The sequence below is a fragment of the Thamnophis elegans genome, chromosome 11, assembly GCF_009769535.1.
Source record: "Thamnophis elegans isolate rThaEle1 chromosome 11, rThaEle1.pri, whole genome shotgun sequence".
NCBI lineage: Eukaryota > Metazoa > Chordata > Lepidosauria > Squamata > Colubridae > Thamnophis > Thamnophis elegans.
The window spans coordinates 43,573,862-43,589,576 of NC_045551.1; the positions used below are offsets into that span (position 1 = coordinate 43,573,862).

At 37.0% G+C, this 15,715-nt stretch overlaps 1 protein-coding gene across 4 annotated transcripts in view; it reads left to right on the forward strand.

The window, feature by feature from the left end:
* Positions 1-15,715, forward strand: part of FARP1 (FERM, ARH/RhoGEF and pleckstrin domain protein 1) — a 144,840-nt gene that overhangs the window by 77,244 nt on the left and 51,881 nt on the right. For 2 of the 4 annotated variants that reach the window (XM_032226665.1, XM_032226666.1), the window contains exons 4-13: positions 2,781-2,823; positions 3,668-3,752; positions 4,916-5,013; positions 6,932-7,046; positions 7,710-7,857; positions 8,126-8,221; positions 8,597-8,760; positions 12,267-12,335; positions 13,665-13,740; positions 15,158-15,398. In XM_032226665.1, coding sequence (XP_032082556.1) covers positions 2,781-2,823; positions 3,668-3,752; positions 4,916-5,013; positions 6,932-7,046; positions 7,710-7,857; positions 8,126-8,221; positions 8,597-8,760; positions 12,267-12,335; positions 13,665-13,740; positions 15,158-15,398 — 1,135 coding nt within the window. The remainder of the gene's footprint in view (positions 1-2,780; positions 2,824-3,667; positions 3,753-4,915; positions 5,014-6,931; positions 7,047-7,709; positions 7,858-8,125; positions 8,222-8,596; positions 8,761-12,266; positions 12,336-13,664; positions 13,741-15,157; positions 15,399-15,715) is intronic. The other 2 variants (XM_032226667.1, XM_032226668.1) reach the window with 1 other exon arrangement.

The following is a 15,715-nucleotide window of genomic DNA, read 5'->3' on the forward strand; positions in this document are numbered from 1 at the left end:
CTTCATAGCTGCCTTAAAATGTGTTGTATTTTTCTCACTTGAAAGCAAAGTAGATAAGCAAGAGCATATGAATAAATATTCTTGTTTCCCAGATCACAATCAATCAATCAATCAATCAATCACAAATGTGCAATATGCTTGTCCATAAATAATATACACTGCAGTAGAGCAAAACATACTGTTCTAGATGAACTTACACTTCTGTTTTACTAAAATGTGTGCACATATCTATTGGAGAAGTTTTTTATTATTTCAAGAATAAAACTCTAGCCTTGATGGAAAGATAATTAATTTTGGACTGAGTAATAGCTGTCCGATTCATTATGTTTAACATTATGAAAATAACATCTGTTCATCCTTTTCTTCCTCTCTTCTGCTGGAAACAAATCTGTTGTACCTTGGCAACTGTTGTGTATTTTAAGCTTTTCTAAGAGAGTATCACTTTCTACCACAGAGGAGTATAGTCTGTGGTGTTTTCTTTCTGAGTTTATCATTTCTGCACCAGAAATAACTTTGTAAAACCTTCTACTCCTGTGCTGGGTACCCATGCAATTATAACTGGGTTGTATTTTAGTCATTCTTTTCAGAAATTTGGCAGTGCACACATTTTTCTGGGTGCCAAGTGTGAAGTTCAAAACAAAATATTATTATAATGCCAAGAAATACCAGGATCTGTTTTTTTTAAAAAAAGTCTAAAAACTGTTTTTCCTCAAATGAACATAAATGACTAAGGCATAGACATTTTTATTGGGTAACAAAAACAATTTTAAATTAATAGTTTTTCCCCTCAAAATAATCAAAATGCATTAATGGGCCAGAACTTGGACACATTTTTTTTTGTGGGTTCTGAGCTATTTTTCTGAAAGGAGGATATGCTTTTAACTTGGTATAACAAAGAGCTATTCAAGTTTTGTCCTGAACAAATGTACGATTCTTTCGAGCCCTCTTGTTCAGGACAAAGTGAGTTTTCTTTTTGTGAGAGAAAAGTTTGCCTTCTTACTATCTAGGAGTTAAACATATTTAACTCCGTGGGAATCTCTCTCTCTCTCTCTCTCCCTCCTTCCCTCTGTGTGTGTGTGTGTGTGTGTGTGTGTGTGTGTGTCTGTGTCTGTGTGTGTTGCATCCAGAAATACATTAGTATGAATGCAATGCACAATGGTGCTTAAAAGTTTACGTAGTCTTTGAATTTTCAATATTTCTCCATAAATATCACGTAAAAATGATCTGTTCTTCACACAACTATTAATAATCTAATGAGTCAAAAAAATATTTGTTCATTTATTTATTGTTTTAAAAGAGAGAGAGGGTGTGTGTGTGTGTGTGCCAAAAGTATGTCAACTCTTGGAATATCAACTTATTTGGAGGAGAAATTAGGTATTTTAATCAAAGAGTTGATAATCAGGTGTGAGTATGTGAGGTCTTGCCCATATTTAAATAAGAGAATTCTGGGTGTTTACTATCTAGGATGTAAAAAAACAACAGTCATTGCTACATATTGCATTAATGCTCCAAGATGTCTTCAAGAGCCAGGTAATGTCTAAAAAGTAATAGCACACTTGCATTGGAGAATGTTGATATTCATGAGACCGCCAGCAGGGCAACACTGAATAACAATGGTGAGCATGGCAAGACTGCAAAGAGAAAGCTACTACTCTACATAAAGAACATTGCTGCCTATCTACAGTTTATGAAACAATAAACCCACATGGATTAACAAGAAGACTATTGGAAGAATGTTCTGTGGATGAATGAGACAAAAATAGAAAATTTTGGCTTAAATAAAAAGTATCATATTTGCTGAAAGACAAATACTGCATTCCAGCAGGAGAACCTTAGCCCTTTGTGAAACATGTTGGTGGCAGTATCATGGTTTCTCTGTGGCCTCTAAACCAAGATTAAACTTTGAATTCTGAATTGTTCCAATCAATTCTACAGGATGTTTGTAATCTGGAGCTCAAGAAAAAGTGGGCCATTCAGCAAGACAGTGACCCAAAACACACAAGTTGTATAAAGCAGAAGAAAGTTAATGTTTTGGAATGCCAAGTCAAAATCCTGATCTTAATAATCCTAGAAAAATATTGTTGAAGGACCTGAAGCAGGTAGTTCATGCAAGGAAACCTACCAATATTCCAGAGTTGAAGCTGGACTAAAATTCCTCCAAATCAATGATGGACTGATCAAGTATTATCAGAAACATTTAGTTGCAGTTATTGCTGTCTGAGTGGGGCACAGTTATTAAAACCAAAGGTTCACATTATTCTACCACACACCAATATGCAGCTTTGGATCATTTTCCTCAATAAATTTAAACAAGCAAGCATAATGATTTTGATTCATTTGTTTAATTGGATTCTCTTTATTTAATTTTAGTACTTCTGTGGAGAACAGATCATGCTATAATTATTTTGGTGGGGGTTTTGGCAAGATATCACTATTGTGAATATGTTTTTTCCTCTGAAAATTCAGTTTAATACAGTTATATATCCTACTATGTGTATGATTGCTCCTGGAGTTTGTAATCCACATTTGTATCTCCTGTGCTGGCTGCATTCTGTTCAATGAAATTAGCTGTCTTTGCCTTCATCTTAAAATAGGGCTGTGAAATCTGACCTGAAAAAAACTAGGATGATTGCCAGATGCAGTATTCATTGATGATCCAAATGTATACAGTTCAGATCTGGTAAAATGATGCAATCTAGGAATGATTGGATTATATACTATGAAGCTCTTGTTTCTTGTTTTAGCTGCACCAGTGATTATATCTTTTTCTTTTTCCCTAGGTTTGGCTGGATCTTTTGAAACCTATCATAAAACAAATCAAAAGTATGTGTTGACAGTTTTCTTTTGGTGCAAATATAGACCCAGTTTCAGATGATAGCCTTTCCTGATTTTATTGCAACTAAATGTATAGACAAAATCTAATTGAATTTTACAAATATACGCCTTATTTGAACATTGCTCTTACTATAAATGTTTGAGAATGTTGGACCTATAAAAAATGTACCAAATAAAGAAGTAAATGCAACTACTGTATACTCTCAGCAGATGGTTAGGACAGAGAGTTTCAATGAAGACCAGAATTTATTTGATTTAGGACAGAAAAAAATGCTATTTTTGAATACTATGTATTTATTGGACCTTGCCTTCTTTCTTTCTGCCTGCTATTACAGCATACAAACTTAGGTGTGAAGTTTACTCCTAGTAATATCTTCACTAAACCAATCCTGACTAACAGAGTAGTGAAACAAATTTGTTAATTGTACATTTTCTTTTTAAGCACTTAAATATTTAGTTCAGGAACTAAGTAAGAAACTGCATTTTTTGAGCAGATAATTTTTTTCTCTATCTAGATTATAGGAGAAGAAAAGGTCTCAAAAATCAGAGATTAGTATTTGCCAAGATAATTTCAAAACGTTTTTTTTTTCAGGAAAGATTCTAGGATTATTAAGAGTGGCTAAATTTCTTTTGCTCTGAGATGTAGTTTGGTTTAGTCAATATTATACTTGATGTTGCATTCCTTAACTTTTTATTAATAGTACATTGAAGTACAAGAAGTGACTGTTCAGTCACTTCTTAAGTCATGCTATGAATGAAATATTCACATACAATATATGTAACCAATAAATTGTTGGCTTTTGTCATTGTTGCCCCTCATTTTGTCTCTTAGGACCTAAGCATATCATTCTAAAATTTGTGGTAAAATTCTTCCCACCTGATCATGCTCAGCTGCAAGAAGAATTAACAAGGTTGGTGTAAGCATCCGTTTTAAATTCCTCTTCATCAAGACAACAAGAATTGGGAATATTCATACCAAATTTTAAAATAAACCATATTAAGGTGAGGTCAGGAGTTTACTTGAAAGGATTCCAGGCTTGTCTGATCTAAAATTTGGTTTAACTTGTTCTATTGTTCTATTCAGATTTATTTTTTAAGTGGGAATGGAGCTGATTTTTATTTCTGTACCTCAATATCTTCATACTTTAAAATGAATTGTCAGCACTTGCTTATATTATAATTTCATCTCTTAATCCATAATTGCTTATTTTATATTGCTAGATTAGTCATTAGCATCTGACTCTTACCTATATGCATTTACTGAAGATTTTATCCCCACTGATTTTTTCCCTTTTCTTCCCCGACACCTAATTTCCCACGTCGGTAGCTGTGCCCCTTCTGTCACTCTCCGCATAGAGAATCCAGCAGAGCTTGAGAGAGGGCAGGCAGATTCCCTATTCCACTCAAAGCAACTGAGTGATGATTTTACTAAGATATTCCTTGCCGAATCTTTGGATCTTGTGACATCTTTTAAAGAAATTACTAAGTCAAATGGTGTTCTCTAATAACAATGAAAAGGCAAGGGGTTTTTTTTCATGATAAAGAAGGGCAACTTTTACTTCATCATTGACTGAAGAATTTGATGGTATCTTTCCCTCTTCTAATAGGGCTGAATCAATGGTCACAATAGTGAAAGTAATAATCTCTGGTGCTCATAATTTGTAAAAACATTTTGTGATGTTTGTTGTGCAAAAATGTTTTATTCGTGTAAGCATAAATTAGTGTCATTTGAACAATATACACATTCAGAATGATAAATAATAACATAAAAATAACTATTTAGAAAAGGAAACATTGAAAGAGTTTACGCAAAAAAATAGAGAGAGGCTTTGCTGGGCACCACAAATATTCTAATAGTGTCAGTGGTGAGACTTCCATAAAGAAGGTATTCCAATGTGCTTGAAGCAAAAATGTATGTAAATATCAGGTTCTTAGAGAAAGACCCTACCTGATAAACTTAATGTATGGGTGAATTGTTCATCCCAAGTAAACTTGTTAGTAAGGGATCTGTAAACATTTTGATTTTACGAACACTCCATAAAAGTGTCAGTAATATTTTCGTTTTTATGTTCCCTTTCAGGTACTTATTTGCATTGCAAGTTAAACAGGATTTAGCACAAGGAAGACTAACCTGTAATGACACTAGTGCTGCTCTCTTAATATCACACATTGTACAGTGTAAGTAATTTTTCCCCATTTTTTAACTTCTGCATTTTGAACAGTATAATGTTAGGTAATATTTTTCTATAAATAGCTGAAAATAAAGCTGTTCTCAGAAATTTACTTTTTCTTTCTTGTATTCTTGTATCTCAAATATTATGCAATATTTACCTAAAATATTTGTTCAGTGGTAGATCCACAATGTCTATGTTTAGAGGGGAAAAGACTAGCAATTTCTAATAAACTGTTTCCTTGTTTACAATCACTGTTACATTAGTTGACATTCTAAAGTCACCGACTTTATCCACGTAACACCAAGGGCTGAAGATGTAAAAGTGAGAATACATCCAATCTTTAAAAATAGAATGTGAAATAACAATGGGGGGATTGTATAACTCCCTTAGCCAAATCCCAGCTTTTTCTTCTGGGAGCTCACTTATATTTTGAAAAAAATATATTGTTGTTTCATACCTCTCTCTGAAGTAGCCAGAAAGATTAGCTGCTTTGCATTTAGATGTGTAAGTGTAAGCCCAAACAGGAGCTTCTGGAAATAATCAAATAAAAAAAAAACCATTTCTATGTTCTGGCCAAAATCTCTGTTGTACTAGAAAATAGAATTTTAGATTAATTTCAGTGTTCTGAATGTAGATCAGATGGCTGCTACAAACAGAGTAAGCACAGGTGCTGTATATGTATGTAATTTTATTGAAGTCCATATCAATAGATGACATCAAATGGAATGTTGAAGAAAAATCTGTGATTCCATTTTTCAAGTCTTCTATCTCCATATTTCAATTACCCCAGTCCATGAACAGCTTTGAATTGACACATGGAGATCCATACTCCATTTCTCAGAATAGCAATTTTGGAAGTTTGGAGATTAATTCTATTAGAATTAATGAAAAAAAGTGGAAAATAAGCTACACGAGGAGCTGGGAAAAGAACAAGTGATTCTTCAGTTTCACTTTTTCAGTGAAAATATGAATGGCAAAGAACAATGTTGGTCTAGTCATCTAAGAGACCTTAAATTTCAAGACATTCTAAAAAGTAATCCTGCTTTTTAGAATGACATTAGTAACTGAATTGGCTTTCAAAAATGGTTCTTGTTGGCAAGAAGATTTTATCTATTATACCTCTCTGATATCATATTTACTAGTTAAGTATGCAAATTAAAATATTTCTCAAGGACATAACATGGTACTATTGTTTTAAAATCCTATATACTTTTGATAATTTTGTCAATGAATGAATATGATTTAAATATCTGACAGCACATGATTTCGATAAACTCATGATCAAATGATATTCTATTTTATATAGAAAACATTGTCTATTTAGATTTCTCCATTGTGTGTAAGCATACCAATCCCTAATAATGAGTTTCCCAAAAGATTTATCTTTATAATACTTGTTAGTCCACATTGGATCAAGCCTTGTGTGGTGTCTAAATATCTTAAGATATAACAGGTTAACCACAGATAGCTAGTATTTGCATTAGGAGTTTCAAATGGAAGTCTTCAAGATGTGCCTTAATGATATCTGACGATATCTATTGAAACTCTAAATGCTGTAAAGAATTAGAAGGACTTGGGGTGTTCACTATATGGTGTGTGCATGTGCGTGCATGCGTGCATGCGTGCATGTATATGTGCATTTGAAACAAGTACTAAGGGGTGTAGATTTTTTTCTATTACCTAAGTTCATGACAGCTGCAGTTGTCCACTATTTTATATTTGTGTTTTCACACCTTCACATGAAAAATACATTGTGATACATACATCTTGAGAATGCAAATTGAAAACTCTGGAGGGATTTCCTATTGAACTAACTACAATATATTGCTAATGTTTGTAGAATCAGGATGATTTATATTTCCCAGTAGAAGTCTCCTCTCCAAATCTAGATTTTTATCCATTGAGTATTTTTTTCCCTTTAGCTGAAATCGGGGATTTTGATGAAACCATTGATCATGAACACTTAGCAAAAAACAAATATATACCTCAACAAGAAGCTTTAGAAGACAAAATAATGGAATTTCATCATAATCATATGTAAGTACATTGTACTTACTATTATTATTAAGCATTACTATTAAGTGATGTTGGAATGTCACTAACAGGCTTGATACAATAGGATATATGTATGTATGTGTGTGTGTATGTGTGTATGTATGTATGTCTGAAAAAGATAAAAGGGTGGTGGAGAGAACTGGATATGGTAATAAATCGAGTAGGGAGATTAATAGAAAATATTTGCATTATTGATGAAAGCCATTTTTTTAAAGTAAGCAATTAGTATCTTCCAAATTTGGAAGAAATATTAGGTTAATTTGCAGAGGAGTGGGAAGACAAGGTTATTATACTTCTAGTTTATTACTCTTGTATATGAAACTCTCAGCTCTGTTAAATAGTGTATTCTAGTGCAGGGGTGTCAAACTTGCAGCCCACGGGCTAGATGTGTCATACACTGGCCATGCCCATGCCCAGTTTAGTTTAAGTTGGGGGGAGTTGCAATACGTGACGATGCCATGACAATTCAAGTTTGACATCCCTGCTCTAGTGGATATTGCAATAAGCAATATGACTTATAAAGTCAACTTCTATCTTATAATGAATAACAGAGCATGTTGAGGAGGAAACAGTATTTCCTTGGAAAGGCAGGTTCTTCAAAACTATTTTCATTTTATCTTGTGAAACGCATTGTAACTCCTTCAGTGGTCAGACCCCAGCAGAATCCGATTTCCAGCTGCTTGAAATTGCCCGTCGTTTGGAAATGTATGGAATCCGGTTGCATCCAGCTAAGGACAGAGAAGGAACCAAGATCAACCTAGGAGTGGCTCATACAGGCATTCTGGTGTTTCAGGTGTGTAAGTGGTTCTAATTCTAGTTAATCCAGATTGCAAACAGAAAAGATTGGGATTGTTGTGACTATTCCTCCAGATCATAAATCACTGGTCAAATTCGTGGTAGAAGTAATATGAGCCATGTCCTTGTTAATTGGATATGGTTAACAAAATCCAGTATCCATCTACAGTACAAGCGGATTTTTGTTTGTTTTTCATTTGATGTGGGACAATAATGCACACTGACTAGCAAATACCTTATTTTCCTTCATTATGTATCATAATTAGGGTTACACGAAGATAAATGCATTCAACTGGTCTAAAGTTCGGAAGCTCAGCTTTAAGAGGAAGCGTTTTCTTATTAAACTACGGCCAGATGTAAATGTAAGTCTCTGGAAGGGCAGACTCCCTTGGCATTTTCATATTTTAGGATAATTTTCATTACTTCCTTAAATCAAGTCCTCATTTATTCCTGGTGTGTTTCTGTGCTCCACGTTTCTCTCCAGACCACAAAGGTACAAGGCAAGAGTAACTTAAAAAGACACTGTTGTCCAGATCAACTTTGTCTTGGAACTCCTACTTCACCCTGGCAACACTTACTATGCCCATGTCCAGTTTATTCTATCTTTAAGTAAACCAGACAGCCAAAGCAAAAATGCTTACTTCAAAGCAAAACAAAAAAATTTTTTTTTGTTATGTACAGTCTCTTTTTATTCCTTTTCTTTTTCCAATACTAAACCTAGTTTTATTATTTTTTAGAGTAACTTCCAAGACACACTGGAATTTCTAATGGCTAATCGGGATTTGTGCAAGGCTTTTTGGAAAATTTGCGTAGAACACCATGCCTTCTTCAGGCTGTTTGAGGAACCCAAACCCAAACCTAAACCTGTTCTTTTTACCAGAGGCTCATCTTTTAGGTTCAGGTAAGCTTTTGTTTTTCATTATCATAATCATGAAAAAGTTTGTTCATTCCTTTTGAGAGAGAATGGATTGGATCAAATATAATGCTTTTTCCCAACAACCTGCTATGCTAAATTTTAATGTCCAACCAACTTTTCCCCAATTTGATTTAAATCTACTAGGAGTGCTACAGGTTGCCAGATTCACAAAGAATTTCAGAGTTTTTCCAGAGTCAAAATGAAAACACATCCAGGTAATGGGAGTTGGGACTGGAATTTCATTCACTAAGTGACACTGATATAAACACAATGTCACCTGACTGCAGTGGTAGGTTCCGGATCCCGTTCCAACCGGTACAGTTGGAACGGGCCCGGCGTCACCCACATGGATGCGCCCCATGCGTGCGCTTACGGCGTGCACATGCGTCGTACCTGCCAGTGACACCTCTGCAAGCTTCCGCGATGCTCCAGCTGCTCGGCAGAGCGTCACACAGGCGCTTTACGCGCCATACTCATGCGCGGAAGCACCAAAGGCTTTAAAGGATAGGTAAGGAGCTCAAGCGGGCGGGTGGGCCCTCCAGACCACCATAGAGGAACGGTACCCGGTGCTCCGTGCAGGCTCCAGTACGCCTGTACCAGAGCATACCATCTGCAACCCACCACTGCCTGACTGCCACACTTAGTAATGACAATTCCAGAGCTTCCAGTTGCCAGAAAGAAATCTGATACTGCGATTAAATGAGGATGTCATGTCACCATTTGCCTCCCCATGAACTGTTGTAGGGAGTCAGCAAAGAACATCACAACTGGCAGCCACATGACCACAGAAACTTCTGATGGCCAGAACTTCAAGGACCATTGAAAGGATCACTAGTTTAGTGCTTATTGTAAATTTGAATGGTTGCTGAACAAGTGCTTCTTAAATACGTGTACTGTATATACTCAAGGATAAACTGAGAATTTTATGTGCTAAAATGAACTCCAAATTGGATTCAGTTTATCCATGAGTATATATGGTAATACCTTTCATAATTAGCTATATGTTCCACAAATGTACATGTGCATGTAAGGCCATCCATGACTAAGCAGACCCTCAAAGTACCATGGAAAAAATGTTATCAGCATATCCATAGGTGATTACATTTTTCATTGTATTTTGGTTAAAAAATTGAGGGTCAGTTTATCCACAAATGGATTTATGTCAGAGTTTGTTGCATAAATTCAAATCCAGAAAGCACACACAGATAACTGATTCCGCTGGATTTATTAACTTCTTTATATACATAAGAATAAATGAATAAATGTACAATACCAACAGATGGTTCTTCCAAGTAAATACAAGGCAGGAGAGTTACAGGCAAACACAAGCAGTTCCATTTCAGCAGACAAGCCCAGACAGACTGCTAGTTTACTTCTCAGAGCAGCAGACTGCTTAAGTTTCTCAGCACAGAGCTTAATTCAACTAAGCCACCCCCAGACTTCTTACTTAAGTTTCTGTTTCAATTCTTTTCACAGACTCAGATCTGTTTAAGCGCCCATTGGCTGACTTAATTGCTATGCCTATTCATTGGCTGACCTTGTTCCCATGTCTCTCTTGGTCATGAATATTTTAACAATTTATACATCAGCATATGTGATACATCCTGATGTTATCACAGAACTATTGTAATTATATGCCTACATAATGAAGTTTGATGTTAAAATGTAAGTTTTAACATTTGTAGTAATGTTATGGTGCACATTCCATCTTTGTCCCACCTTTGCCACCACCTGGATACAAGTAGATATGCAGGGGATCATGTCTTCCTCATTAAATCTATGGTGATGACAGACTGTTTTTAGGGTAATTTGCAGAATCATAAATGTAAAAAAAATATCACTGAATAACTGTTGGAATTTACAACATATAGTACTGTTACCAAGCTCAATATTTTTTGCAATATTTGTTTTTTGTTTTTTCTGTCTCCTTAGAAAGTTTATGAGCTCCCTGAGAATGTAGCCAAAGGATTGCATTTAATATTAAGGCAGTCAATTGTTGCCAGTGCATAATAATACCTTGTTTCCCCAAAAATAAGACCCACCCTCAAAACAAGCCCTATATTTTTTTAGGTGGGGCCCAATATAAGCCCTATCCCAAAAATAAGCCCAAGAGGATGGGTGTGACCAGCACAAGAGGTGGTGAGCACGTGGGGGCCAATGGTGTCTGGCCCGCCTGCCCCTTGGCGTAGCACAAATACCAATAAGTCTGAGCATGAAAGCAGAGGAGTAGGGGAGAAGACAGGCAATCCAGACATGCTGCACAGCTGCCTGACTCAGGGGAGGTTTGCACAGCAGCACCAGCAGAAGGTGGAGGCAAGTGATTCCGATGCCTGCGTGGGTTGGCCACAGGCAAGCCAAGAGATAGTAGGATGGAGTGTGTGGCATGTTGGGCTCGTCTCTACCTCCACCTGGCTCTGCTGTGCACTTTTCGCCCAGAGGGTGATGAAGCTTTGTCTGCTTGCAATGAGGATCATTTTAAACAAAGCTAATTGCTCAGTTTCAAACCGTCCACTTTGCAAACACATTAAGCTTTGAATCTCCATCATTTCTCTGTCCGGGCAAAAAGCATTTGGCAAATCTCTCCATTCCCAAGCGCCCCATAGGTGATCAAACACTATTCACTCCGACAAAGAAATGATGGAGACTCAAAAGCTTTGTGTGTTTGCAAAGGGGATGGTTTGAAACCGAGCAATTAGCTCCGTTCCAAAGCATCCCCTTTGCAAGCAGACAAAGCTTCGTCTCCTTCTGGGTGAAAAGTGTTTGGGCAGCTACCATCAGCTCTGCTCTCTCCGTCCCACTGTCTGCTTTCCTGCAGCCTCAATCGGGGCCAAGCTCTCAGCATGCCCTGGCCTCCGCCCACCCTGCCTGGAGGGCAAAGAGCCAGAAGCAGCATAGGCAGTCGCTTGGTGGCCAGCACGGCACCCGCTGTGGCTGAGAAGTGTCCCGGTAGAGCAGGGGCCAGCATGCACGGTGGTTGGAAGCCAGGACATTCCAAGAACTTGGCCCATTGCAGCCACGGACAAGCAGACGGTGGTATGGACAGGGCAGGCCCAGTAGTAGCTGTGTTCCCACTCCTGTCGGCCCCCATACTCACCACCTCCTGTGCTTAAAAAAATAAGACCTCCCTGAAAATAAGTGCTTATTTTCAAGCCCAAAAGAAAATAAAACCAGGTCGGGAAAACACTGTAGTATAATTAATATTTGAGCCTCTTAAAGATCATAAAACCAGTAGACTTTCTAATATTATTTTTAGAGTAGTTGACTCAACAGCACAGTGGCTCTTTTCAGAGCCATAATTGGGATGACCACAATGAACACTGCACTTTTCGTCCATTTTTTTCCCCTGACATCAACTGCTGCCCATAAGGAAACAAAATGCAATAGCGACACATAGGAATGAAAATCACAAAACTAATGTATTAGTTATTAATTTTCTGTTTTTTATAATTGTTTCTTTCTTTTTTTCTCTTTCCCTCCTTCCTTCTCTTTAGTGGCCGTACTCAGAAGCAAGTCCTTGAATATGTTAAAGAAGGAGGACATAAAAAAGTGCAATTTGAGAGGTTTGAGATAATTTTTGATGATGATGATGATACATCTTTTACTTTTAAGATCTTTCTCATGTGTCAGGAATACTGATTTTTCTTAGTTACTGTATTTTTTGGAGTATAAGATGCACCAAGGTTTTGAAGAGGCAAATAAAAAAAAGTTTTTGCACTCTACAACATTTGCAAATGTTTTTGCAAATCTCACAAAAACCCACCTGTTTTTTGCAAAAATTTCCCCCCCAAAAAGGGCATGAAAAGCCCTTAGGAGGGTTGCAGAGGGCTCCTGGAGGTGCCCCCCCCCCAAAATGAGCAAAAATGGGCCCATTTTTTGTCAAAAAGTGGGCATGCATAGCCTTTAGGAGGAATTTAGGAGTGCTTCTGGGGGCTGGGGGGGCAAAATTGAGCAAAAAATGGCCCAAAAAATGGCTCCTACAAGCTATGCACGGCCATTTTGGTGAAGGGGCAGGGTTTCAGGAGGCAAAAAATGCTGTATAAGATGTACCCAGATTTTCTGAGGGACAAAGGTGCGTCTTATACTCCAAAAATATGGTAGCCAGTTGGGGTTGAAGTTGATTGTATATTTGCTAAAACAAAAGCAATCAGAATGCAGGAAAAAGCATTGCATATTTTTCCCCATCCTGAAGTCCTTAGATTCTTGCTCCTCTAGCAGAAATAGTGGTATTTTGACTTTGAGAACATTTGTTCAGTGACTAATTGCATTGCTCTTTATCCCCTTTGTTTGAATAAATACTTCCAACTTGCCAGCTCCTGCGTGTTAGCATTCTATTACAATCACCCCTTCTGAAACTTTTAGCCAGCATAGTGCTTCTGCTTGAGACTTGGCTGGCAGAGAATTATAGTAAGAGCAGAAGAGATTTTTCTGCCCAAAGAAGGTAGTTCTGATCACAGATGCGGTTGTTCAAAAACATCTCTTTGGGTTATAGCGTTAATAATGTTTAAAGTTTTTCTGCTTTTTAAAAAAAGTCAGTTTGACTACTGGTGATGAAATGTTAGACAGTAATAGAGTGGTTTTTGGCAGGTCATTGCCAAATCTGTTTCCAAAGCCCTCTAACATGGTGAGTTAAAACTTGATTTTAGCAACAGGTTTTACATTCTGAGTCAGCTTTTGGAATCAGAAGTCCTACATAGACACCCCAATATGTCTATTTGGGGCTTTTGTTCTCCACAATTACTACAAGAGTTAAGGAAATTGAGGGATTGAGTGGAAATATTTTTAATTTTGAATTAATTTTGTTGATTAATTTTATAGTCCACCTTTCTTCCAAAAGCTCAAGGCAACACCCAAAACTGTCTCTACTTCAGTGGTTCTTTTTCTCTCCACAGAAAACACAGCAAGATCCATTCTGTTAGGAGCCTGACTCCAAAATCTACAGAGCAACTTTCTGTGGTGCCAAAACAAGTCAGTTATCTTTCATGCTTTTGCTAACTAAAAATCCAAAAGCGGTTTTGTTCTTTTTTGTTTACTGTTGTTTAGGGAAGGTAAACAAATTGCTTGAAGGAACAATATACTTCCCTCTGGTTTGGAAAGCTGCTGAATAAATGGAAAATGCAAGCAGACAGAAAGTATTTAACTTCAACAGGCTTTACCAATAAAAATACTGAAACTGTGCATCTAGCAAATTCACACAAATCTTTTGGGAGGTCTAACAGGGTGTGAGGCATTGTTTGTAAGGACAAAGAACAAGGGGAGAGGTAGACACATCCCCAAAGGAAGTTGACCAAAATCACTCTTGGAGATATGTTTAAACAAAGGAGATCTAAATAAATACAGTTGAAACATTGTGTACAAAATAATGTAAATGCTTGGAAGTGGATGTTGGGGGAAGAATAAATCAGAGATAATACAAGTTTCAAGAATAAGCAGCGATGACAAATTAAACGAAGGAGAAAGTATGTCAATCTGTTCACTTACAAGAGGATGTGCCATTGCCCAAAGGCTATGCAACAATGATGCGATAGTGTAAGTGAAACACATACTTCTTTTTTACTCCTCTGTCTTCAGTCATTGCGACCGAGGCAAATAATAGGAGTGTGAGCTCAAGAGTCACTCACATTTTAAAACAGAACAAATGATCCTTGAATCTTGTCCTTTTTCTCTTAAGTCCTTCCTTCTCCTACTCCCAGCTCCACTTCATTCTTTTCTATGCCATGCTATTTTATGGAAGCAGATTTTTATTACAGTATTTGTTTTTTTGTTATGGTATTACCTTTGGTAGCTTCATGGAAGAGTTTAATTTGAACTAGGAGGGATTGAGTCATTTGCTGTACTTGAAGTTTATGTCAATGTTTTCAGGTCTCATCTGTTTTCTATTTGCTCCTTGCTGATCTAAATGTTACTCCTAAAGCCCATAAACTGGGCAGGCATGAATTACATTTATCCATTCATGTTGCATTGAGACCTGTTGCTTCTACTCTGGATTCATATAAAACCATCACTGCTAATTGCTTTTTATATTCTTATCTGCTATAATTTCTTGCTGATTTTTTTAAGAACAAAGTTGGCAATAGCTTCCTATTGCAGTAGTAAATTACATGATTGAGGTGTATGTAATCTGCATATTCTGATATGTCATGAGAGTTAAAACTATTTTCTTCCAGTATTTTAGGGAAAGAACTAAGCTATTACAGAAAGAAAACTAGGGAATGAACATCCGAGAGGTAATATCAAAGGTGGTTTTAATGGAGAGCAGCTGAGAAATAAAGAGTTTCTTATACTGAATAGAGTCCTATTTATGTTGAATTTGTAAAACGGGTTGCTATAAGATTAATGATAATTTATTGCCTTCTGCATCACATTTCTTCCTTTCTCTTTCCAGAGTTGTAGTTTTACATATGGAGATGGTGCTGATTCCCTGGTTGGGCAAAGTTGCCAACAGGGAAAGGAATTAAATATATCAGTGGAAGATGGTGGACCACACTCAACTCCTTCCCTGAAAAAAAGCCCTAAGGAAGGCCAGGGGATAGATGGTACTACAATGGCAACAATGGAGGAGGAAGAGGAGGTCGTAAAGGACAGGTCACAACTCAGCAGATCTCAGAGGCAGCAGCCAAGCACAGGTCCTGCATCTCGAGCTACTCATGGCAGTAGCACATCAATACCTTTTATTGACTGCAGTGATGTAGATAGCGAGTATGATCTCCTCAGAGGGCAAATGAGTCAGTCACATTCCCAAACAAATGACAATTATGAGGGTGATTTGACCAGTGGAGTCTATGTTGATTGTAGAGGTGAAAACCATAATAAAAATAGGTATAAGGAATCTTCTACTTCCCCTATAAAGGCATTCTACAAGGTCATGGAAGACTGCGCTGATAACAGCTCTGGTAATATGTCCTTCTCTCTTGGTGAGAATCTCAGATTCCCACAGCATAGT